This window comes from Nanorana parkeri, unplaced genomic scaffold (assembly GCF_000935625.1).
Source record: "Nanorana parkeri isolate BGI_ZX_2015 unplaced genomic scaffold, ASM93562v1 scaffold1164, whole genome shotgun sequence".
Lineage (NCBI taxonomy): Eukaryota > Metazoa > Chordata > Amphibia > Anura > Dicroglossidae > Nanorana > Nanorana parkeri.
Genome location: NW_017307432.1, coordinates 121,357 through 146,745, shown reverse-complemented (window position 1 = coordinate 146,745; position 25,389 = coordinate 121,357). Strand labels below are relative to the sequence as shown.

At 45.6% G+C, this 25,389-nt stretch overlaps 1 protein-coding gene across 1 annotated transcript in view; it reads right to left on the bottom strand.

The window, feature by feature from the left end:
• Positions 1–25,389, bottom strand: part of DNAAF3 (dynein axonemal assembly factor 3) — a 214,329-nt gene that overhangs the window by 133,491 nt on the left and 55,449 nt on the right. The window contains exon 3 of the mRNA XM_018568266.1: positions 5,802–5,895. Within this exon, the coding sequence (XP_018423768.1) occupies positions 5,802–5,895 (94 nt within the window). The remainder of the gene's footprint in view (positions 1–5,801; positions 5,896–25,389) is intronic.

Below are 25,389 nucleotides of genomic sequence, written 5' to 3'. Positions count from 1 at the left end.
AAGGGTTGGTTGTTGCCCCCCCCCCCCCCAGAGCTACTGTCCGACCTGAAAGAAAAAGGGTTAAGGCACAGAAGTCTCAGAAATATATATACACTTACTGCTTCATCGTAAGTGTCAGGCACTTGCACCCCATAGCTTTATTATTCAAGTCAAAAAGGATATTTCCTGAGAAGCGGGGGGAGCAATAAGCAAGGGGGAGGCCGTGATAGCAGGGTCAGCCCGCAGGCAGCCACAGGAGGCCCACACGAATTCTCAGATAGGGTGATATAGGTCCGGGGTAGAACAACATTCAGAGTTCATAGTGGGACCCAGGGCGAGGCAGGAAATCAGGAACGGTAAAGGTAGAACGGCACTGACAATGTTCCATAGTCCAGGGGTTCCCCATCACCAGGAGGTAGGCAGAAGCGCTGCCCAGCCGCGGACCCTAGAGGAAGATCAACAGATGCCAAACAAAAGAAAACGGCACAGATCCTGAGATTCTTATTACGCCCTCAAGCCTCGCTGGATGTGGGAACTGAGATCTGGTCGGCCCAGAAGCAGAAGCGTGAGTGCCCTCTGCGAGACCTCTGCGGCCGCGGAGCTGGTGGAAGGGGATGTCTCAAGGCGGCGGGAGTCAGAAGCCAAATCGGGAACCTCAATGGGATCCGTTTCCAGGAAGGAAAATAGCTCAGGTAGCGGTTCAGGAATCGTCATAATAAAAAGGTAGACCCATCCTTCTGTACTTGTAGATGAAAAGGGTGACCCCACTTGTATGTAGCCCTGGCAGAAGAGATCTGTGTAAGGAGCGGGCGTATCAGGCGTCGAAGGAAGAATGTGTGTCTAGATAGATAAGGCATAATAGTAATCTCCGCGCCATCAAAGTCTATAGATTTTTTGATACAGGCCCGTCTCATTATGTCCTCCTTCTGTACAAAAAAATGAATCCGGCACAACACGTCTCCGGGGGAATTATGATCAGTGCCCCTCGGACTGTGCACCCGGTCCATTTCTATGGGAATCGTGGGGTCCTGGTCCAGCAACAGATTCAGTATTGCTTGAACCGTGGACCGGAGATCGACCCCGGCAGTGGATTCTGGGACACCCCGCAGACGGACGTTATTCTGGCGGTTTCTGTTTTTGCCATCGTCCATCTTAAAGGTACTGCAAGGCGTAGGCTCTGTTCTTAGCTGTAACAGCTGAATTCAGGGCAGTGGCCCGAGCCGCCAAAACCTTGTGGGAAGACTCGGACGACGTTACCCTGCTTTCCAGCCGAGTAACCGTCTGGACAACTTCCTTGATTTCCCTGTGCAACGTACCTTCCACCTTTTGTGCGAGTCGATCTATGTCCTCCTTGGTTGCCAGAGAGTGCAGGATCGCTCTGAGGTCTTCCCTGAGCACTGAGGCCAGGTCTGGTGACATTTGCAGGGCCGGTTCAAAGGGAGGCAAAGCGGTAGGGTCCAGGCTCCGTGATCGTATGGGAGAGTGGTCACGCTCCGACAGCCCGGCGGGAGAGGAGGCTTCATCCTGTGCATACCAAGCTGGCCAGGAAGTTCCCACTACCTGGGAGTCAATATGGCCGTCCGTCTCCATGTGCCTGGGAGAGGCCGACGAGGGTCCCGGCGTTGCTGTCAAGAAATATCCAGGTATGGCCTGCCGGGCAGTCTTATTGTTAGATCTGTGAGATTTTCGACCTCCAACCATGGGGATCTAAATTGATTTTATGCAGTCAACTGGAAACGGTATGACAGGGAGCAAAGCTCAGCGCACAAACGATTTTACAGCTCCATTGCTAGGCCATGCCCCCAAACCAAAACTTTTAAACTTCCAGGAGCAGCATCTTTTGTACATGATTTAATCAGCATTTGAAATATCTTAAACATTCAGACTTAATTTGTGTAGCTAAGCTAAGGGAATATCCCTAAAGGGTTCAAAGTGAAGCCTCTGAAGGACTGATGGAACTAGGTGGAGATCCTATGGTGTCACAGATAGCTGCCATCCCTCCACTTTGGAGAAGTGGGGGTGCTACCTCATTGCACTGAGGGCTTAAAGCCAAACCTGGTTGTCTTGGGAGTCCACATTTTGCAGTGTATCTGGGCGCCAGGCTTGAGGTTTGAGGCATAGACTTGAAAGGAATGAAAGAAAACTTTTCAGGACCTGTAAGCCAAAGGCTTACTTGTGGTTTAGGCTTCTTTATTGGAGGCAAAAACAGTGCGCTTCTTACAAGCAGGTTCCACAAATTCGAGACAGTGAACTTGAGCTTGGGAGAGATTGTGGCAAAATGAACCCTCCCTGTGCAGATTAAAAGTCTTCCCCCTACCCAGGGAGTGATCCGTAAGCAAACATTACAACCACCCCTGAGCTGTTGGCAGACTGTGTTGGCAAGGCCCTTAAACCCATTCCCATGGTCCTTAAACCCTTTACTCTGTGTGTGTTACACAATCCTGTGCCCTGCACTATAGACACTATGTTGTACATGTAATAGTCCTGACCCATGCACTCTTTGTGTTACACACTCCTGACCCGTGCACTGTTCACATTATGCACTCCTGGACTGCTGCACTCTCTGCATTATGCACTCCTTAGTCCTGCACTATAAACACTAAGATTGTACATTTTATACGTATGACCACTGCACTCTGTACATGGCCTTAACTTGTGTGACAGGACAGTGCCTTGTCACTATGGTAATTGGTGTGTTTGGTGCCCAGGACTCTTGGCCAGAGGGGCTGAGAGGGTCCAGAAAACATATAGTGTTACAGGGAAAGAGCTGGGTTTACAGTTCTTTCCAGGTTTTCTGGAGTATAAATGGGATCTGGGTCTCTGGAGATTTCCAACAGTCTTGGGTGGGATGAAATCTCCAGTCCCGGGGCCAGGTGCAGCCAATTGCCAGGCCAGACTGTTCACGCGGCTGATAACAGCCTTATTAAGAGAGGGACAGAGAGGAAGAGGCAGTAAGTGGTGCCGGAGTACATGCAGAGCGTGGGAGACTGTGTATATATGACGCATGAGACACTGAGCTGGAGTCTGCCTGGAAAGGCCGAGAGGGCCTGTGGCACAGGCGGTGTGTGGGCGAGGCCAGGAGAGGGCCTGTGGCACACGAGGTGTGTTTGGAATGGTCAGGAGGACCATTGTCACACAGGGAGGTGTGAAGCTGCTGGGTGTCTGACCATGAGGCGGCTGAGGCTCTAACCCTGAGGTGGGACATGATACCGGTGCTGAGCCAAATCTTAGATGTTGCTGGAAGATACATCCTGTTTATGTTTGTTTGCTGAAAACAAGCAATTTAAGTTGTACTGTTTAAAGAAAATAAAGTTTTATTCGCTGATACGGCTGGCTAAGGATCCTTAAATACCCTAAATGTTACACATGACATACCCCTGACCATTGAATTCAAAGTACATTACATACTTTCAAGTTCTTCCTCACCCTGCACATTGTGTGTTATGTACTCCTAACCTCTGTACTTTGTGTTACACGCTTGTAACCCCTGTACTTCTGAAGCTCTTCCGTAAAAGGTAGCCGGTGTTCAGACATGCATATGTATTGGGAGAGTTTCATTTAAAAAGAAAATTAGCTCACTTTGGCCATAGCCACCATTTGATGTGGCACACGCCACTGTATTACTGGAAATATTTTTTCTGTATAGAGGGGGAGAGGTGTTAAAAAAGCGATTGGCCGCAGGTGTCAGACATGATAGGTACACCATTGAGTGCAACACAGGGCATGTTGAAGCTACTGCTACCACAATTAGAACAATCTGCCCAGCCACATGTGTAGTACATTGAACATAAAGCTGATACACGATGATGAATTAACACAAAACTGTTTCCGAATTGGTAACACAGACATTACATTTTGGTAGGAAAAAGCATAACCTAACTGCATTTTTTTAACAAGTACAGAGATATAGCCAGTTTCCTTAAAATCCTAGATCATGTAATATACTAAATGAACAGATATTCTGTGCTAATGGAAGAAAGTAAAGACGGAAACCGGGTAAACTACAAGCTGCTGAGACTCAGGCTTGGGTGCCTAAATGGTTAATTAAGCAGTAGTACAGCGCTATAAGTTTTCACGGTGTGTTTGGACAGAAATCAGTGTGTATAGAACAAGCAATAAGTCTACAGATTTGTACAAACATAAATAAAATGTGTATATGAAATAAAGTCAAAACTGATCTAATAAATTCATATGTGTTTTGCTGTCTTCTTTATATGGGGTGTAAATAACGATCAATATATATGTGAACACAGACACAAAAATATAAAAGTAGGTCACTACGTGAACTGTGTGCTTTAAACTGAATATATAAAGGAGAGATATAATGGATGTAACTTCATCCACAATCATATATACAGTGCAATCAGGTTAATGACAACACATTAATAAATTAAATTGACCTAAATTATGTATAATATATAAACGATGTAATATCCAAAGTATCCCAAAAATAATATACAAGGAAAAGGAATGTCCAATCATGTCCTAATATTGATTGAAGATATCAGAACTGGGAAGAGATCGCAACACCTGACCACTAAAGACGGATGGATTACTAACCTCCTTCTCCCTTTCTGGAAATAAGACGGCTCGTGTTTCCCCAGGATCTGGTGAGTGTATTCCCTACGGGGGTCTCCTGTTCTTCTGACAAATAATCCATCTCGGCACCTCCAAGTGAGATTCATCCCCCAAGTTCCCCATCAGCTGAAAATATGTTTTTCCAATATTAGGACATGATTGGACATTCCTTTTCCTTGTATAATTATTTTTGGGATACTTTGGATATTACATCGTTTATATATTATACATAATTTAGGTCAATTTAATTTATTAATGTGTTGTCACTCACGGACTCACCTGATTGGACTGTATATATGATTGTGGATGAAGTTACATCCATTATATCTCTCCTTTATATATTCAGTTAAAAGCACACAGTTCACGTGACCTTCTTCTTTTATATTTTTGTGTCTGTGTTCACATATATATTGATCGTTATTTACACACCATATAAAGAAGACAGCAACACATCCCATATGAATTTATTAGATCAGTTTTGACTTTATTTCATATACACATTTTACTTATGTTTGTACAAATCTGTAGACTTATTGCTTGTTCTATACACACCGATTTCTGTCCATGTCATATACTAAGCTAATATTACTATTATTCAAAATGTAAATAGGGTTAACAGTTTGCACAGCGCTTTACAAAAGGGAAACAACTACAAAACAATTCAAGAAAAGATAGTAAGGAGGGCACTGCTTATGAGAGCTTATAATATAGAAATAAAAGGGACATCTGTTGTACAAGGGTCTGAAATGTGACAACTTTCTTTACATTAGTTTAGTGACAATTTGATGGTCAGCATTTAACCACAACTGCTCTGGAATGGAAAATCAATTAATACCACCTTGACAAGGCATTTTTATAGATTTCAACCCCATCCCAAGTTTTATCATTTTGGTATATAAACAAATGTGACATTGGCTATCTGAGTTTGAAAGACAATCATTTGCTTTGCATCATGTACATATCAGAAATCATGTAAACCATATGAATCCACATTTTCTACTAGAAGAGCTATTAGCACACTAGTTTAATATGAGGAAACAATTTTTTCCATGGTGGATGCAATTACCATAGGCTGAATTAGAGAGAAATGAAAGAAGACAGCAGAACATTGTATGTTTTTTTTCCCCATCAGTCCTGACTGTGTTCATCAAGAGCAAGCGTTGTACAAATTTGCACAGGATGACCTCTATATCTCATTTTAACTGGGCCATAGATGACCTTGATTTCATACATCTCCATTTTACCTTGTAAACCCATTTGTTTAGAATTCTCCAGTGCTAAAGTCAAAAACAACATTTGCCGTGCCAGCAGCTCCAGGTCACTCTCAATTACAAAGAACTGGAAATAAACAAGAGAGAAAATTAGTAAAATGAAAAATCCAAACTTATTCTGTACATACAAAATAAAAGCTTTGAAATCAGAATGGCTAGAGAATACAAAATGTGTTTAGGCATACACTTACAGGTTCTTAAAAGTACATTTTATTTTTTGTAAGCGGGTTTTGAGTTGTGCGGTTTCACTTTTTTTCATAATTGTTCTTTTAACCACTTGCAGACCGGGGTGTTCAACCCCCTTCCTGTCCAGGCCATTTTTCAGTATTCAGCGCTGCAGTACTTTGACATTTATTCCATCATGCAACGCTGTACTGAAATTAATTTTATACCATATGGAGGCAGATAGAGCTTTCTTTTGGTAGTATTTAATCACCACTGGGGTTTTTATTTGTTTACTATATAACAAAAAAATACCAAAAAAAACAAAAAAAAAAACTGTTTTCCCTTTATTATGTTAGGAAACCAATTTTTTTGTAAAATATAAAAGATGGGGTCATGTCGGGTAAATAGACATCAACCATGTCAAGCCTTAAAATTGCGCAAGCCCAGGAAATTGCAAAAAAAGTAGCACACCCAAAATTGGTCATAGGCGACGCTTTAAAAGATGTTACCACTCCTCAGCTTAGTGTTAACAGTGATTGATGGCCCTAAAATGATTGCTCACACTCAGACATTCGCGATATGTATTAACTGCGGCATAATGATTGCAATCGTTTTAGCGCATCTATTTAGGGTTGGGGGACTTTTAAAAAAACACTTTACACTTAACTTTATTGTTAAGAAGCCCCCTATGTGATATCAAATTACAATGACAGGTCCTCTTTATGGAGACATCGGGGTCTCCAAGACCCCTAATGTCACCTAGGGACCTCCAAAGAAGCTGATGAAGCAGAGATCTGCTTCACAAGCTTCTCTCTGGCTTCTGTAGCCGGAAAGGGATAGATGAATGTGGATGTGATGTAGTAAACATCACTTCCTGCAGTCACAGAACGTAGAGGAGAGCTGAGGGAGATCGTGTACTGATCTCCCTCTGTTCTCCGTGCATGGAGCCACACTGACGGTCCCAGATCGGACGCCCGGGATTGCGGGTTTGGCGGCGGCAAGGAGAGGTACGGGGGGGGGATACAGAGAGATGCATCATACAAGCGAGCGGGCGTCTTTACAGACCACTTGTATGTAAACAGCCAATGCTGGCTGTTTCAAATTCTGGCAGTTTACCACTCGTGCACGGGCTCCCGTCCAGCCATTTCTGAACGTTCAGCGGACAGGAGGTGGTTGATATAAAAAATATTTAAATCCTATTCCTGTTAAAATAAACAGTAAATGTCCACATTTGCACATTAACAGCTAGTGGAACTTCACAGTGGCTCGGTGCTAGTAATTTTTTATCTGTTTACAGTAGAACTGTATTTTCACATGCGTAGGTCTTTCAAATTGATACTCGCCCAATCTAACTTGCATTTAGAAGATTCCCACAATCAAAGAAACATTTGGGAGAATTTATCAAAACAGGAGCAGACAGAATCTTGAGCAGTTGCCCATGGCAACCAATCTGCATCTATCTTCAGTTTGCTCAGTTGAGATTTGAAAATGAGACATAGATGCTGATTGGTTGCAGTGCAAATCTGATCCAGATTTTGATAAATTCCCCCATTGCTGTGTCTAGTTTTTGAAAAAAATATTTCAGTTTCATTCCCTCGGGACATGCACAGCACTTCTGGTTTCTCATTGCCATGTAAGGTTCAAAAAATGCAGTTGTTCAACCTTAGGACCAGAGCACTTTTCTCCCCCCTTAGTCATCTTAAAAGGACAGAATGCGAGAGTTGGAGGCTTCTCCCTTCCGGCACGAAACGCGTCACCATATGCAATTGCCTCTCATCCAGTCCTTCAGTTTTTGTGTTTCCTCCATCAAGGGGACGCTGATGCATCACTGGAACGCTGGGTGATCCTCCATCTTCCACATGGTTCCTGTTTTTTCCCCTCCAATACTCTCTCCCTCCCTGTTGTGTGTGGGGTGAGGTGCGAGTTTTTATCTTACCTTTCTGAGCCTCCAGAAAGTATCTCTTGGCAGTTGCAGGGGGTTCCCTGGGTCCTTCTTTCTTTTCAGTGCTCAGGGAGGGCCGGGACTAGAGCTGGCATGGGCTCCCTTGGCTGGGCTCCTGTTACACGGCTGGGGTCCAGCCATGTAACAGGAAATGTTACACGGCTGGACCGGATGACCGCATACGTCACTTCTAGGGTGAGTGACATCATCTCTGGGCGCTGGACGCTTTGCATTCTGGGCTCCACTGTGGCACAGAGGAAGGGAAACGGCCCTGGGCTGGTAATATCCGGGCTCACCTTACAGTAGCGCCTGCGAGGGTGCCGGCGGTTTCAGTACTGCTCCGCATGCTCAACAACATGGATCCTGCTCCTTCTCTGCAATCTTTTGCTTCTGCAGACACAGATCCCTCTGTCACCAGCCCTACTTAGGTAAGGTGGATTTTGTTGTGGATCTCACCTGCCTGCAGCCTCCCACTCTTTTTCCACCTAGGGTCCCTTCGTGTTGGGCTTAGGGTGTTGAGTGGCACTTTAATCTGGGTGTTTTCCTTAGCCTGTAAAAAAAAAAAAGAGCCACTGTTCTAAGGCTTTGGATAAATCCTGAAATACTCCCAAGAAGAAATGTGCAGTTTGTTCTGTGAAACTTAGTTCCAGCTGTACCAAGCCTTTGTGTCAAAAGTGTATTGAGGGATTATTTAAAGAGTTTTTTGTTAGTTTGAAATAAGGTCCCCAAACTTGATGCCCGTCTGTCTAAGATTTCTTAGAAAAAATCAGATTTAGCACTTGAGGACATCCCATGGACAAAAAAGGTGGAGGTCTAACTCAAAAGAGCCTAGGATTCTACTCTAGCCAACCTTAAGCCAGCCTTAGGGACTACATGTGTGGCCAGAAATCTTGAATTATGGTTAGAATCACTTGCTAGCTGGTACTCCCAGGGAACAGCTCTTAGACTTGCTCCCCATGCTCCTAAAGGCTGTTGGTTTTATGCCGATGCTTAAAGTGACATTAAAGTCAAAACCTTTTTTCCCTCCCCCCAATTTTAATTAAAGAACTTACCTTAAATTATGTCTCTTAATCCGATCTTCCTCTTCTTTCCTGTCCTTTTCAGCCTTCTCCCCATCGCTGCTGCGGGTCTCCGATCCAGCGCTGACTCCTCTGTGCTGGCTGGCACTTCCTGTCCCCCGGTATCTGCATGCGGGTGCACGCGTCCATAGACTTACCTTGTGTCTCTCCTTGTTTCCCGGCCGAAAATCTGAACTGCGCATGCGCCTGCCCCAAGATGCTTTGCCGCCCGAGCATTTTCGGACGGGAGCGTGCGGCGAAGACGGGTACGTTTAAATCGCTTTAAAAAAAAAAAACTTTTTGCATATGACTACTGCTTGTTAGCAGTAGATATATGCAAACAAAAGTGAGGGTTAAAAGACCCTTTAAGCAGCATCACTTAGGATGTCAGTTAGATCCTCAGCGCTAGTTAATTCTTCTTGACCAGCTCTATAGTTAAAAGCCTGGGAAGGTGACTCTGCATCACAACTCCCTCTTTGTAACCTTCCTTTTTCGGGCAATCTTCTTTTTGGGACCAAATTAGAGTCAATCCTGGGGCGTACTGCAGAAAAGGAAAAAAGGCCTTTCTGGGGAAAGAAAGTTTTTTTCGTGGACCACGGCGGAACAAGAATCAGGAAAAGTAAGGGAGACAAGCCCAAGAAGCATTGGATTGGACATAAGGGAAGGGGAGGAGTTCTTTTTAATTATCTCTCCCAAACTCCAAAGCAACAAATGACCATTTCTGTTTCCACACTGGAAAGAAGTTACCTCCAACCAGTTCATCCTAAATTTGATAGAAGATGGCTACATGTTAGAGTTTGACAGTTTTCCACACCAACGTTTCCTAGTAACAAATCTACCAAAACATGCTGCCAAAGCAGAGGCACTTTGTCTTCTGTTAGGGGAATTAGTAGATCAAAGGCTGATCATTCCTGTCTGTTCTAAAAGAAGTGGGAGCGGTTTAAAGACAGCTTGGACTCAGCAGTCCAGTTTCCTTCTTCGATGAAGAAAAACTTGCGGTAGTGGAAAAACCACAAACACCTGACAACAGGCTTTCTGCTGTCCTTCCAGACTTCCATAAAATTAAATGATGGCAGCAAGCTCTTGGGGCTGGGTTGCGCATATGGGGAGTTTGGTAGCCCAGGGTCAATGGTCCCAAAGGGAATCAAGGATGTCTTCAACTGGAGGGAGTTGAAGGCAATACAGAATACTATATCAGGGTCTTTCAGGAGAGGGTAAGAAGTCATCATCTCCTAGTATTTTCAGACAATGCAACAGTGGTTATCTACCTCAACAAACAACGTGGTACCATGAGTCCTTCCCGTCAGGGGTTGGCCAGGGATTTTTTTTTGGGGGGGGGGGCGGAAATTAACCTGGTTTCCATGACAGCCGTTCATTTAAAGGGAACTCAGAATTTGCTGGCGGACTATCTGCCGTCAGCAGGTTCTTCAGGATGAGTGGAGCCTGAACCTAGAAGTTTGATCCCTTCTGTTAGGAAAGGGGGGCCTTCCAGAAGTGGATGTTTTTTACTCCCAAGAGAACGCAAAGGGTAGATCATTTTTTTTTCTCTTAATCTGAGGAAAGCAGCAGTGGCGGTAGATGTGGTGTCGAATCCCTGGGATTTTCATCTTTGTTATGCTTATGCTTTTCCCTCCAGTTCATTTGTTACTCAGTGTTCAAAAGAAGTTCCTACAAGAAGAGACAGCACTTACAGCACTTTTGGCCCAGGAGGGCATGGTTCACACTGTTACTCTCCCTTACCGATCGTCCTACTTGGACTCTTCCATGCAGGCCAGACTTCATCTCCCAGGGCCCAGTGCTTCACCCAGATGTACAAAGGTTCAGTCTGACCACGTTCTACCTTAAGAAATCCTGAAGGCCAAGGGTCTGTCCACTAAAGTTTGCCCCTTAGTAAACCAGTTACTAAGAAGATTTACAGCAAAATTTGGAGAACCTTTAGTGTATGGAGGAGCAAGTTTGACAGAAATGGCAATATCACTATTCTGCGCTTAGGATACAACTAATTAAGATAGTCTAAAGCTGCTGTGCTAAAGGCAAAAAGCTCTCGAATATCTAGAATTAATTATACAGCGCTGAAGACCTTAATAAATACCAGAATCAACATGTGCTAAAACAAAATATACAATGTCAAAGTATAATAGTGATCATCACCTCTTCTCAGTTATCTAAATGTGCCTGTGTGGGAGGCATGTCCTGATGCCTAGCTAAATGGCCGTGTTCTCCTGCAGCTCTCCCTACCTGCTGCTGTATTCAGGCTCCGGATCGGCTTGAGCCCTGCAACATGGTCCGAAACAAGGGTCCCAGGTCTTCTAAGGCTGCTGTGCCTTCTCCGCCTATGCCAGCCTCCACTGCGGGCATTAAAGTTTATTTCGAGTCCCCGGAATGGGCACCCCTCCATCTTTTCCTCATCCTTTGGCTGTGATGTCTGCCCTGCTGTCCTCTGATTCTGACACGCAGTAACCGATGTCCTGGACGGGCTTCATCAAGTTTATCCCAACTAAAAAGGATTTCCGTGCGTTGATTCAAGAAGTTAGAGATACCTGCCGTCCAGAAATAACGGCCCTACGCGAGGATTTTCAACACCTTGCTAACCGTGTTGAGATGATTGAATCTGATACCCAAGCGACAAGACAAGATCTCCATTCGCTTCAGGCACGGGTACGATCAGGGATTTGAAAAGCCATGTTGAAGATCTGGATAACAGGGGCCGCAGGAACAATATCTGGATCAAGGGCTTGCTAGAGGCTACGGGTTCGGAAAACCTACATGAGACCCTACATGCCATATTCAATAATGTACTGGGCGAACCTTCCACTCATAAATGTTGAACTAGAACGCCCTCACAGAGCACTTCGCCCTTGAGGGGCCTCTTGTCAAACTAGGGATGTGGTCTGCAGGGTCCACTCCTATGCTCTTAAAGAGGATAGCATGCAGAAAGCATGTAACCTGCAAAATGTGGAGTTTGATGGTGCACAGATCCAATTGTTTCCGGACCTTTCCTGGATAACTTGCAACAACGCAGACTTCTACACTCATTGCTCACCCTACTTCGAGATGCCACCATCCCATATCAGTGGGGTTTGCCCTTTAGCATCACAGCCAGGCGAGATGGCAAAACGGCCAGGTTGAGAGTCCCTGAGGATCTTCACGCCTTCTATCTACATTTCACAGAGGCATCCGTTGTCACCACCGCACCCATCCAGTTGGATTTGGGTTTTTGTCTGGTCAGGAGTGCGATGGGACAGGAGGATTAAGTCTCCAAGAAACGACCCAGGTCACAGGGCTCCCCTCGTGACAATGGCCCTCCTCGGGAGTGATGATCTGGATTACGCTGACTTCTCCTGGTCTATTATCGTAACCACTTACTGAATGTTTGATTATGTTTTCTTTCACTACCAGACAGTAGCTTCTGCTGTAGGGACCATAGCTTATCCTAGCTATATTTATGTTGGGTTGTCCCTGTATTTCAGTACTGTAATGATTGAGCGAGTTTGGCTGAGGATCTCAGCTGCGGAGAGGCTTTGTGGATGGCTCAGGTGGGGGGTTCACACTTACACTCTTTAGTGTGGCTGAGTGAGGTTGGAACCCTTAACACATCATATGCCACCACAGGCTGTAATTGCAGAGATAACAACAAGTGAACCTTCCCTCTTTGCAATATTGTGGTTAGTTGGGGCCTGTGGGGATTTGTAGTTCAAAATAAAGTAGTTCACTCCACGAATGCAAAAAACTATAGCAACTACAGCAACTTGGCAGAGGAAAGAAAAGTAGTCCCGTATTTGTTTTGGTATACAGTAGTTCACTCCACTAATGCACAACACTATTGCAGGCTTATCAAACAGTAATTAGGAGTACTCCTGAGCAACCCCCCTTTGTAGAGCAGTGTCTCTTTAAACCCCACTGAGTTGCAGGCAATGTAAACAATTACAGGGTCCAGGATGGTACTTGCGGTTTGTTGGGGTATTCAGAGCCCTCCAGGAGTACAGGGCGAAGGATCACTGCTGTGCTGGAAGAAGTCCAGATTAATGCTGCTGGAGTGAAAGGTTCATGTGCTGGAGCAGAGGTATGAGCCCTAAGAAATTGCTCAACGTTCTACCTCGCTAGAACATTGAGCAAGTGTGCCTTCCAGGCTTTTATGAGTAGGCAGGTGTGTTGGGGCGGAGCAGTCAGCAGAGGCCCTCCCGAACGTCTCCTAGCAACGGGATGCTTCCGAAGGGCCAGGCTGCTACGCCCTCACTCCTATGTGTGACGAGTCCGAGGGAGACGTCTGGAGGGAGGAGCCGAATACGCAAGCCTGCCGGCCCGTCTCCTAGCAACGAGACGGCGCCGCGGTTCGTGACAAGTACATTACCGTGATGATGACCTCACTTGATCCTACTGTGCCTTACTGCAGTGGCGTAACAACCGGGGGGCCGAAAAGATGATGGGGGGCGCCGGCCGCAAATGGCACTTTTGGCTAAATGCAGATCCGTGATTTCTTCCTCCCCGCTGGGCGCTGCTCTTTGTCCCAGCAGGGAGGAGACAAAGTGACAGCCAACTGAGCGCTGCGGGAGGAGACCGCCGTGATCGGCCGGTGACTCTCCTCCCACACCGCTCAGCCGCCTATCACAGTCCGACAGAGCGGTGTGGTGGCGGAGACAGCGATGTCACAGGAGGCTGGGCTTTCCTTCCTACACCGCTCGCTCAGCCTGTGACAGCATGTGTCTGTGTCAGAGAGGAGAGTAGGCTACATACACTCAGTGATCAGTGATCGCTGAGTGTTTGTAGATAATTGAGGATATGGTATGATTACTGTATCCTCAATTATGAATAAATGCGAGTGATCTATATCCCCTCCTGTTCATTCATAATTGTAGTTATAGTAAACATACTATATTCTCAATGAACAGGAACACTCAAAGGATTCCTGTTCATTGATAACAGGGGACACAGAAAAAGAGATTGAGAACACAGAGTCCTCAATCTCTTTTTCTATTTTAAAAAGGGAAATATCAGATTGAGTTGGCCCTTCCTCCATGCTACTCTAGAAAGGATAGGAATTACAGGCCCCTTTGCGGTGGCGGTAAAAGCGTTATATTCCAACCCATCCGCTGCAATTAAACTCCACAATGCCACCTCACAGACATTCCCTATTCGGAACGGATCTCGTCAAGGTTGCCCTTTGTCGCCGCTCTTGTTCACCCTCTGTATGGAATCCTTGGCCTCCAGGATTCGGCTGTCCTCAGACATTACTGGGGTCAAGGTTTAAGTTAGCTCTTTTTGCTGATGACATAATCCTGACGTTAACTAACCCCTTGATATCCTTGCCTGCCTTGCATGGGAAATGGAGAAGGTACGCAGAGATCTCAGGATATAAGCCTAATGTTGCTAAGACCGAGGTAATGCCCCTCCATGTCCCCCCTTCTACACTTTCCACTTTGAAGACGTCTTAAGACGTCTTACCCCTACACTTGGGTACAGGATTCCCTGAAGTATCTTGGGATAAGACTTACTCCTAACCCGTCCCTCTTATACTCGGTCAATTATAAACCTCTATTTTCCTCATTAAGAATGTTGCTACGCCAGTGGAGACCGCTTAAACTGTCCATGACGGGAAAAATTATGGCCATTAAAATAACACTACTGCCTAAACTACTATACTATTTTGAAACCCTGCCAATAAAAATTCCCAACGCAGACCTGAACTCCCTGCAAGCTGACATTCTTAGGTTTATATGGAATGATGGGCGACACCGTATCTCTAAGGTGATACTTACCACACCAATAGCAGATGGTGGGCTGGCACTGCCACTTTTAGCAAAATATAACATAGCAGCACAGTTACGGACTATACCTGCATTATGCTCCCCTACCCCTCAATCCCGATGGGCGGAGATTGAATTTGAGTGGATGGCGCCTGTTCACCCCAGTGCTCTGTTGTGGTCCCAACCAGCTAGCTACACGAGGGGTAACACCCTAGGTACCCTGTACCTGCAATTAGAAATATGGAATAAAACTAAATACCAATACAACTTGGCGGCAGTTAAATCCTCCTTAACTCCGTTTTTGTTTACCCCCCATCTCCAGCCAAGTTTGGCACGGAAATGGGTACTTCCATGGCAGTCTAAAAGCCTATTTGTTTTTAGAGATATTTTGGATCATATTTCCTACTCCTTAATCTTGTATCCAACACTTAAGGATAGGCATGACCTCCCCTCCAAGACCCTATTCCCTTATCTTCAGATTAAACACCTTGCCCAATCCATAACCCCAACTCTTATATTCGATAGACGAACTCCGTTTGAGATGCTGTGCAGCTCCTCCTTCTCATCGAAGGGCATGATCTCTGCTTTGTATCAAATGTTGCTTAAACCAAGGCCGGAACAATTTGTCCAACACAAGTATATGGTTAAATGGGAGCGGATACTGGGGGTTCCTATCACTAGAGAGCAATGGGAGTCAATATGGAGGTCGGCTGCTAAATCCTCTATATGTTCAGTTTATAAGGAAAATCAGTATAAAATATTATACCAGTGGTACTACACCCCCAAGTTTTTACACTCTATATTCCCGACAGTGTGGCCAGAATTTTGGCGAGGGGATGGACAAGTAGGGTCCATATATACTGGTCTTGTCCGAGGTTGCAAGCTTTCTGGAAAATGGTCCAAACCACACTGGAACGCTTGCTACAGTCGAAGCTCCCTTTGAAACCTATTCACTATCTACTGGGCCTTCCGTTCCCTCACCTCCGTAAGCATGACCGTAAACTAGCCTCCCATATAATGACAGCGGCAAGATGCTTCATAGCCCTCCAGTGGAAGCGCCAGACTCCGCCGACTGAGGTGGAGCTGTACCAGCGTGTCAAGGAGGTGCAGGAGATGGAACACCTGACGGCAAGGTTGAATAACAATTTGCATAACTATAAGAAGGTATGGTCAGCCTGGACTTCTCTGGAGGACCAACTGCTGGGACCAAGATGTGCATCAAGCAGGGCTAATATGCCTTAGACATAGAGGCTGGCCAGTAAACTGCTAGAACCGAGGTTAACCGGGATTGGACTGAGACCTGAGGGGCGGATCCATGGAAGAGTGGGACATTATCAAGCAGGAGCAAGGTTACTTTAGAATGCTATACACCCTGGAAGCGGAGTGAGGTACTTGTTAACTTGTTAATTTTTTTAATTGTTTAATTTTCAAAGTAATGGTTTAGACATGCGTTTAGATACGTTTCGTCCTAATGATCAATATGTTCAGGACTAAACTCCATATGCACCTTCTATCGATATGTACAGTTTAGTCACTACTATATGCAAAAAATTGGGTGAACAATGAGCTGGACAAGCAATTTTCTTTTATTGAAGGATAGTGCACCGCTCACCTTGAGGAATCTATCAGTAGTAAAATGGAGTCCTAGATGGACTGCGAATGCTTTTAACATACCGTTGTCCTGACGATCCGAGGTTTTTGTATCATTGTCGTTTGGAGATTAAACTCTTGTTGAGACCCATATGGTCTGTCCTCTGAGTCCTTAGGGACTAGGCCCTCCTATCTGGAAGTGAAATAGATTATATTTTAGGCAACCAGTGTAGGGAGAGCTGCCTTCTGCTTAGTTCTTGTGACACTACCCTCCTGTTCAGTTGAATTATTACACTAGTTCAGCTTTACCACTGCTCTTGTACCCTATTAGTTGCTGTTAGGGTTCTCAGGACATTGCCGGGCACTTTGGAGTCTGGTAATAGCAGTTTTTGTTTAAATCTTGGTATAAGCCAAGTATTTTCTGTTTCTACCTCTAGAAATTATTTTTGTTCATGTTTATTAACCTCTTTGTCTTGTTTCCCCTTTATATTCCTATGTACCTCTGTCACGGGACTCCTTGCTTGCTGCGCCACGAATACAGCCCTCCATGGATACTGCCTCGGGGGCTCCCGCACCTTCCGGGGTGCTTCTCGGTGGGTAAGTCTGTTCTATATCTTGTACTGATTGGTCCACACACGCTGATTCCCTCCCCTCCATGTTTCAATGGATCCACCCAGCCATGATATTGTCTCTTTCAATGTAAAAGGGACTTAACTCCAACCGTAAACGCTTGGACCCCAATGTAGTGTTCCTTCAGGAAACTAATTTCTCCCCTCAGGGTTCTCTCAATTTTCTACGATCCCGTTTCCCTACTTCTTATTTAGCTAACTCCCCCTCAGGAAAGCGGGCTGGAGTGGCGGTTCTCTTTAAATCTGTGTGCCCTTTTAAACCGTCTGAAGTCCTCATTCACCCCAGGTACATTATTCTTCATGGTATGTGGGGATCCCATCAGGTCACCTTATGCAACCTATACACCCCAAATACTAGTCAGATACCCTTTTTGAAAACTGGTTTTTCGAAATTGTCCTCTTTATCCCATCAATACATGATTATCGGTGGTGACTTCAATTTGCTCTTATCCGCAGACCCTCGAAAGCCTGGGGATTGCTGGTAGCTCCGCCCCTGGGGGCGCAGTGAGACTAGCACATCAATTCCAACTTTTGCTTAAACATTGTTTGATGTCTGGAGAACCCTGATCCCTTCTGACAGGCAGTTCACTTTCACTCCAATCTCCATGAAACTCACACTAGAATAGACCTCTTCTTACTTAATGCTGCAGCCTTACATGCCACTGTCTCCTCACAAATTACTCCCATTACCTGGTCTGATCATGCCCCCATAGCCCTCTCTGTTCGCCTGTCTCCCCCCGGGTAAAAACATACAATTGGTGTCTAAATGACTGGCTTCTTGAAAATGAAACAACCAAGTCCCAACTGGAAGCATCCCTGCTTGACTATTTCTCTTTGAACGAAGGCACTGTAGACCTCTCTAGTACTCTGTGGGACTAGGTCATTACATCGATCTCTCCAGTAAGCTCAAATGTGACTCACAGCTCCAATGTACGTTTCTGGTTGCCCAACTTGGGGCCCTTCACCAGCGACTATCGTCTACACCTTCTCTCTCTCTACTTGGGCGTATTCTTCGCATTTGGTCTCAATTGCAACAACTGGATGGGTCAGCGGTGGGAAAAAAAAAAAATCGATGCTCTCTGTTAAACAAATTTTACGAAGGAGGTAATAAGGCCCACACTATGCTAGCCCGTAAGCTTAAATTGGATCGGGCTCAAAGCTCTATTTATTCTATTAAGGATACTCAGGGTGTCGAACAGCCCAGCACTGATAAAGTAGCTTCCACTTTCCATGCCTATTACACCCGTCTACAACATACATGACCCCACATTTAACCTTGCTGATCCCACCCTACAAGCCCGTATCATGGAATATCTCTCCGAATATCCTCTCCCCTAAATCTCACAGGATGACTTACAACTTCTCAATCATCCTATTACATCTGAGGAGCTGGCTTCAGTCATTAAATGTTTGCCTTGCCCGGCTCCAGGTGCGGATGGCCTCCCCTACCTGTATTACAAAACCTTTAGTTCCATCCTTGCCCCTCATCTACTGGACACTATATCATGATTTTCTTGCAGCCTCCCCTGTCATGGTACTTCCTAAACCTGGTAAAGACCCCCTGGAATGCTTTAGCTATCGCCTCACTGCTCTTTTAAATTCGGACTTAAACATTTTTTCAAAATTGTTGGCACTCCGACTGGGCTTTCTTCTTCCATCTCTGATACATACGGACCAAGTTGGTTTTGTCTCAGGTAGACAAGCTACGGAGACAACACCAGGCGTATGATAAATCTTATGGATATTCTGAACCTCTGACACGGAATTCTCGATCTTAAGCCTTTGATGCCGAGAAGGCATTTGGCTGCCTCAGCTGGCCATTTCTATTCTCCACTCTGGAACATATTGGGATATGGGGACCTTTCCTGGATGCCATTACCAACCTCTACTCCACCCCTTCTGCAGCCATCAAACTTCCCTCATTATCTTCTTTCTTGCTCATACACAATGGTACTTGACAGGGCTGCCCATTATCCCCTCTACTCTTTGTCCTCTGTATTGAGTCACTAGCAGCCCACATCAGGAGTTCTCCAAACATTTCCGGCGTACAAGTTAAAGGACGTTCCTTTAAACTCTCCCTTTTTGCTGACGATATATCTTACTGACCCTGACTAAACCGTTCATCTCCTTACCTAATTTGCACAGGGAACTCTCCAGATATTCGTCCATATCAGGGTACAAACTTAATGTAACTAAATATATGAGGCGATGCTGCTCCATATCCCCCAGGTGGCGCTCTCCTCTCTCCTGTCTTCTTTTGATTATAATTGGAAATTTGACAAACGTAGGTATTTCGGTATCTACCTTACCCCCCGGGTGTCTTCCATATATAGAACTCATTTTGTCCCTCTGTTCCGGGAACTCGGAGATCACGTTCGGAGATGGAGATCATATCGCCTGTCCTGGATTGGCAGAATGACATTAAAATGATGATTTTGCCAAAATTGCTCTATTACTTTGAGACACTGCCTGTCAAAATTCCCATACTCGACTTCAAAGCTTTGCAACGCTTGCTTCTCCAATGTACATGGGATAATTCTGGTCATAGAGTTTCCAGGTCAGTGTTAGTAGCCCCCAGATCACAGGGTGGCCTGGGCTTCCCGAACATATTCAAATATTAATTAGCTGCTCATTTACATCACTTGGCTTCCTGGTCGTCCTTATACCCTCCTAGCAGTTGGGCGGAAATAGAAAACCTCTGGATATCCCCACTACACTTAAATTCCCTCCTTTGGCCTATTCCCCTGTCCTCACAGGTCCCTCCCCTTTTATCATCCATGGAACATACCAAAGCCATCTGGCGTTTTGCAGGGCCTAAATTTAATCTCACCACTCCCACGAGATCATTCCTGTACACACCCCTCCTACCTGCCATGCTTAATCGCCACACCGCTCGCCTTTTTTCGCTTCAGGAGATATTGTACATAAAGTTGACGATACTCTGTTGCCTTTTCCTATCCTGTAAGCTCGGTTCAACCTTCCATCCGGATCAGCACCCCTGCCTTATAGCCTTGAAATGGTGGCAACCTACTCCCCTGTCGCACGCGGAATTGTTGCGAAGGAATCATGACATCCATAGCCTGGAATACCCAACAGCTCAACTGCGTAACACCATTTCCAGATTCAAACGGGTGTGGTTCGCTTGGTGAGTATGGGAGGGCTCCAATGGCACTGCTTGGCACTTTACCCTTCCCGTGATCATGAGATACAATCTTTGTATCTCATGATCTTTCTTAGTTTTGGATACAGGTATTGGTGTTATATTAATATGACAGTTTCCTTTTCTTTTTTTGGTTTACACGCTAGCTGTTTGAGTGATAGCTACCTTGTACTATTTTATCGTTTATTTTCATCATATTTTATTGTTTATTTTCATCAAACTGTCCCTTATTCATGCTTAAAAGAGAACTATGGGGCGCTAGTGAGCAGCTGAACGACATAGTCGCATGTTAGCTCGGCTCCACACCACCCGGGCGTGTGAACACGACCACTTCACCCGTTTCTCGCCCACCTTACCTACCCCGTGCCATCTCTGGACATTCGGGATCTCCATGGGACGGAACTCCGGATTCGCCCGGTCTCAGCAATGGACGCCGACCGCAACGAACACAACACGCAAGGCTCCTAACATGGTGCCCGATCCGCCGTCGCCGGCTCAGACCTTATCCTCGCAGGACCTGATTGAGGCTGCAGACAACTCCTTCTGTGACAGCTTCCCCCCACAAATACCGAACACACAGCAAGAGAGTGAGTGCAGAAATGCAGCACTCCTTGAAAAATTTAAGCTGCTGCTTCAGCGTGAACTGCAGGCCGCTACCGACAAACTAGCCACGCGCCCCCAGAAATCGCCAACTGTCTGCAGAGTCAATAGCTACAGACCTCCAAACTTTGTGTGGCCTTTAGATTGGCACAACAACAGTGCGTAGAGAGCTTCATGGAATGGGTTTACATGGCTGAGCAGCTGCATCCAAGCCTTACATCACCAAGTGCACCTCTGCAAAGCGTCGAATGCAGAGGTGTAAAGCACGCTGCCACTGGACTCTAGAGAAGTGGAGACGTGTTCTCTGGAGTGATGAATCACGCTTCTCTGGCTATCCATTAGACGTGTCTGGGTTTGGTGGTTGCCAGGAGAACGGTACTTGCCTGACTGCATTGTGCCAAGTGTAAAGTTTGGTGGAGAACGGATTATGGTGTGGGGTTGTTTTTCAGGGGTTGGGCTTGGCCCCTTAGTTCCAGTGAAGGTAACTCTTAAGGCATCAGCATACCAAGACATTGTGGACAATTTCATGCTCCCAACTTTGTGGGAACAGTTTACGGATGGCCCCTTCCCATTCCAACATGACTGCGCACCAGAGCACAAAGCAAGGTCCATAAAGACATGGATGAGCGAGTTTGGGGTGGAGGAACTTGACTGACCTGCACAGAGTCCTGACCTCAACCCGATAGAACACCTTTGGGATGAATTAGAGCGGAGATTGCAAGCCAGGCCTTTTTGTCCAACATCAGTACCTGACATCACAAATGCGCTTCTGAAAGAATGGTCAAACATTCCAATAGACATACTCCTAAACCTTGTGGACAGCCTTCCCAGAAGAGTTAAACAGTTAAAGCTGCTAAGGGTGGGCCAACTCAATATTGAACCCTGCGGACTAAGACTGGGATGCCATTAAAGTTCATGTGCGTGTAAAGGCAGGCGTCCCAATACTTTTGGCAATATAGTGTATACACACACACACACACAAAGGCCTCATTCACACAGTTACATGCCGGCCCTTACAGATCCGTGCGGTGTGCACGGCCATATCGGGCCGCTACCGGGAAGGACAGGTGCTGCGTGTGATTGTACGCAGCAGCCTGTTCTTCTCTATGAGAGCTACGCCTTTACTGCGCTTAAGATTCTGCCTCAACTTCTACGCAGAATAGCTGGGATTCAAGTATTTATGATAGCACCCAGTTGGCCCAGAAAAGCCTGATTCATAAACATCCCCCGATTGTCGGCAGGTGCTTCTTGGAGACTTAATCAAGGGCCAAATCTCATAGTTACATAGTATTTGGGGTTGAATAAAGACATACGTCCATCAAGTCCAACCCATATAGGTCCACGCATCATCTCATTCTTAGGGATACTGGTATCCCTGGATATTACGGTCCCTCAAGAATAGGTGTCTCCAAGTGTCTTCTAGGCCACTGCTAGTGAGAAAGGAACCAAAGGGTTTGTCCTGATAAGAGGAGGTGTCCTTTCCTGTATTTAATATTGAAAGTAATCACATTGTGATCACTACTACCCAGTGTCTCCCCAATTACAATATCCTCGATTAATTCCCCATTATTAGTAATTATTAAATCTAGGATGGCATTTTTCCTAGTTGGAACCTCCACCATCTGTTCCAAGAAATTGTCTCGCAACAAGTTCAGAAATCGGCCCGCCTTTGTCGATCCTGAGGTACCATTAGCCCAATTGATGACCGGGTAATTGAAGTCGCTATCTCAGCTATAGCAATTTTTTTTCCAAAATAAACATTTGGCCTCTCACACTTTGGTTAAGGCTTTTGACAAGGGTTCAGCTCACTTATCTCTCTAAGATGTCCTCCAATTTCTCTGGGGGACCTTAATTTGGTCTTTTATGTTACAACAGGTTGCTTTTGAGCCTTTAGAAGAGATTTCCTTGAAAAGTCTTACACGTAAGGTTGTGTTTCTAGTGGCCATCTCCTCCACAAGGAGGGTTTACTTTGTGTTTCACATGGTCCTGCTGGATTAGGCAGGTTATCCTTCAGGCTTACTCTGCTAGAGCAATGGCCTCACCTTTTCCAGTGAAGATCCACTCTACTAGACCGGTGAGTGGTTCTTGGGCTTTTTGCCATCAGGTATCTATCTGCCTTGCAGATTTGTAAGGCGGCAACTGGGTCCTCAGTTCATCTTTTCACAAAGTTTTACAAGGTGGACGTTCAGGTTTCTAAAGATACCGGGTTTGGCAGCAGGGTTCTTCAGACGGCCAGTTAGGGGAAATATCCATTGTTCTCTGGTGGTTGAGGTCTGTTCTCCTCCCCTCTAAGTATTGCTTTTGGACGTCCCCATCGTCTCTGATTTAGCCTGTGTCCTGTACTGTACGATCAAGAGCATAGGATTTTTTACTTACCCATAAAATCCTTTTCTTAAAGTACAGTAAGGGAACTCCACTCTGTGTCCACTATTGCTTGCAAAATAACCGGATATGCAGTTGTGGGAGGGATTATATAGGCTCCAACAGATCCGACCAGTGTGCAGTCACCTGACTATACTGCTATATACCCAGTCGTCTGATTCATAATATGTCCTGTACTGTATGACCAAGAAAAAGATTTTACAGGTAGGTGAAAAATCCTATGTTCAGTAAAATCGGCCCTTTCTTTTCTGTGCAGTATTTGCAAAGATGGCAGAAATACATGTCAGCATATGGATCAGGGGAAGGGGAAAGGTGCTTATCATTAGTTTTTCTTTGATGTGAAAAAGTTCACTCTGACCAAAACATCACAGACCCGTGCTTGGCCTTAACTATTCGGTGGGCCATCTCAATGGTAAAGGCCTGGGCTTGATGCGAAGGTAGCAGTGTTTGCTCACTTGGGAAGACAGATTAAAGAATTTCCCTAAGTCTAATATTTATTTCTCCAGGACAGGTCTTCCAGATCTGTTATCTTTGAGCAATTGGAGCTCTGAGCTTTGAGCAGTATAAGCAGGGGTGTGGAATTCGTATCGCCCGACGCCCGGGACATGTAGTTCCGGGCGCCGGGCAAGTGGTTTTTGCACTGGTTTAGCCCTGCTACGGACAAGTAGCAGGGCTGGCTTTCTTTGAGCGCCTCATTGCAAGCACTCGTTGGTCAACGCAGTCACCTCACGGCACTGACCAATGAGAAGCACTTCTTAGCACTGCTAAATACGGTTTTGGTTAAAATTATTTTTTTTGTATCAGGACAAGTAGATTGTCAGGAGAGACAAGTAGATTCGACCCCCGCTTTAGTCCTTGGACAAGTCGTTTTTTCCAAAATTTCCACACCCCTGATAAGCATCAATCAGCTTATTATGTGCTTTAACACAACACTTCTCAATCTTTTCAGTCACAGCCCACTTTAAAAAGTGTGCCATATCTCAAGGTAACCTAGTTAAAATATAAAAATGTGTGGCCCCTCCAAAATCCATACCAGACCCTTATCTAAGATGGTAAGATAAGTCTGGTAAGGATTTTAAAGGGGTGACTCCATGCAAAAAAAAAAAAAGTGGGGTCCCTGTCATGGTTCAGCCAAAGAAAGTATAATTTATTTTTTTGGCTTCTTGTCAAAACTTTCTGAAAGTTAATTCACTTCTGCTACTGAATACAGTCTACAAACAATTTACATAAAATTTGTTAGCTGTAGATTGTCAATTGAAGCAAATGTTGATTTATTGTGCTTTCCCAACAGGGGACCACAGAACAATATTGCGTCTTGAGATCTACTTTTCAAATGACGAGCTCGATGAGATCTACCAGCAAAAAAACACCATTATTTAGAAAACAAGCACATTAAAATTGTTACTGGGACTACTGCCTCTCTCTGCATTTGGCCTCTGGAACGCAAGCCGGCCGGCTCCCTGCATTCAGGGGCGGGAGGGTGCATTGAAGTCAATGGCACCATAGCTATGCCCCTTGCTCGCATTTTCAATCGCCCTCACCTAAACGCGTAGCACATTAGTACCTGCGTTCCAGTCCGATGCGATCTGCAAAAATAGTGCTTGCAGCATTTTTTTCTGACCGGACCGCAGTGTTCCCAGTCCAGGGTGCCATGCGTTCCCATGCAGCCGATTGCCTTGCGGCCAGAGGGCATGGCTGTGGTGCCATTCTAGAGCTGCACCTAACGATTATTTTCAAAATCGGTTAGCCGATTATTGAGTTCGATTAAATCGGATAATTGGGAGGGTGGTTAGGGTGAGGCGGGGAGGAGGTGCGGCGTGTAGAGCGTAGATGCGGGCGGGTCTGGCAGCGGTGAGTGTGTGGAGGAGGTGCGGCACGCAGCATGTGTGGAGCCGTGAACGGGGCCAACTAACCAAAAGCTGATTAATCGATGATTGAAAAAGTTAAAGCCGATTAATCGATTATAATTGATTATGTCGATTAGTTGTTGCAGCCCTTTGCCATTCCCTTCAACACCCCCTCCCACCCCACAACAAACTGAACCGGCCGCAATGCGATCCAGTGCGTTCCGGCCACAATAGGGCCGGAACGCACTGAGAATGCTGTGAACGAGGCATGAGAGATCTAAACTGCTCAGCGACTTAATCATCTCACACTCAACCTGTTAGTTCCCAACAGAACCTACCTGCTTCTGGCTCTTCAGGCGCGCTGGTGTATCTGACACTAAAGTTGGGAAGGTGTGGTCCCAATGCTGCAGACTTGGAGGAGCGGGTCAGATGTATCCAAAGCTG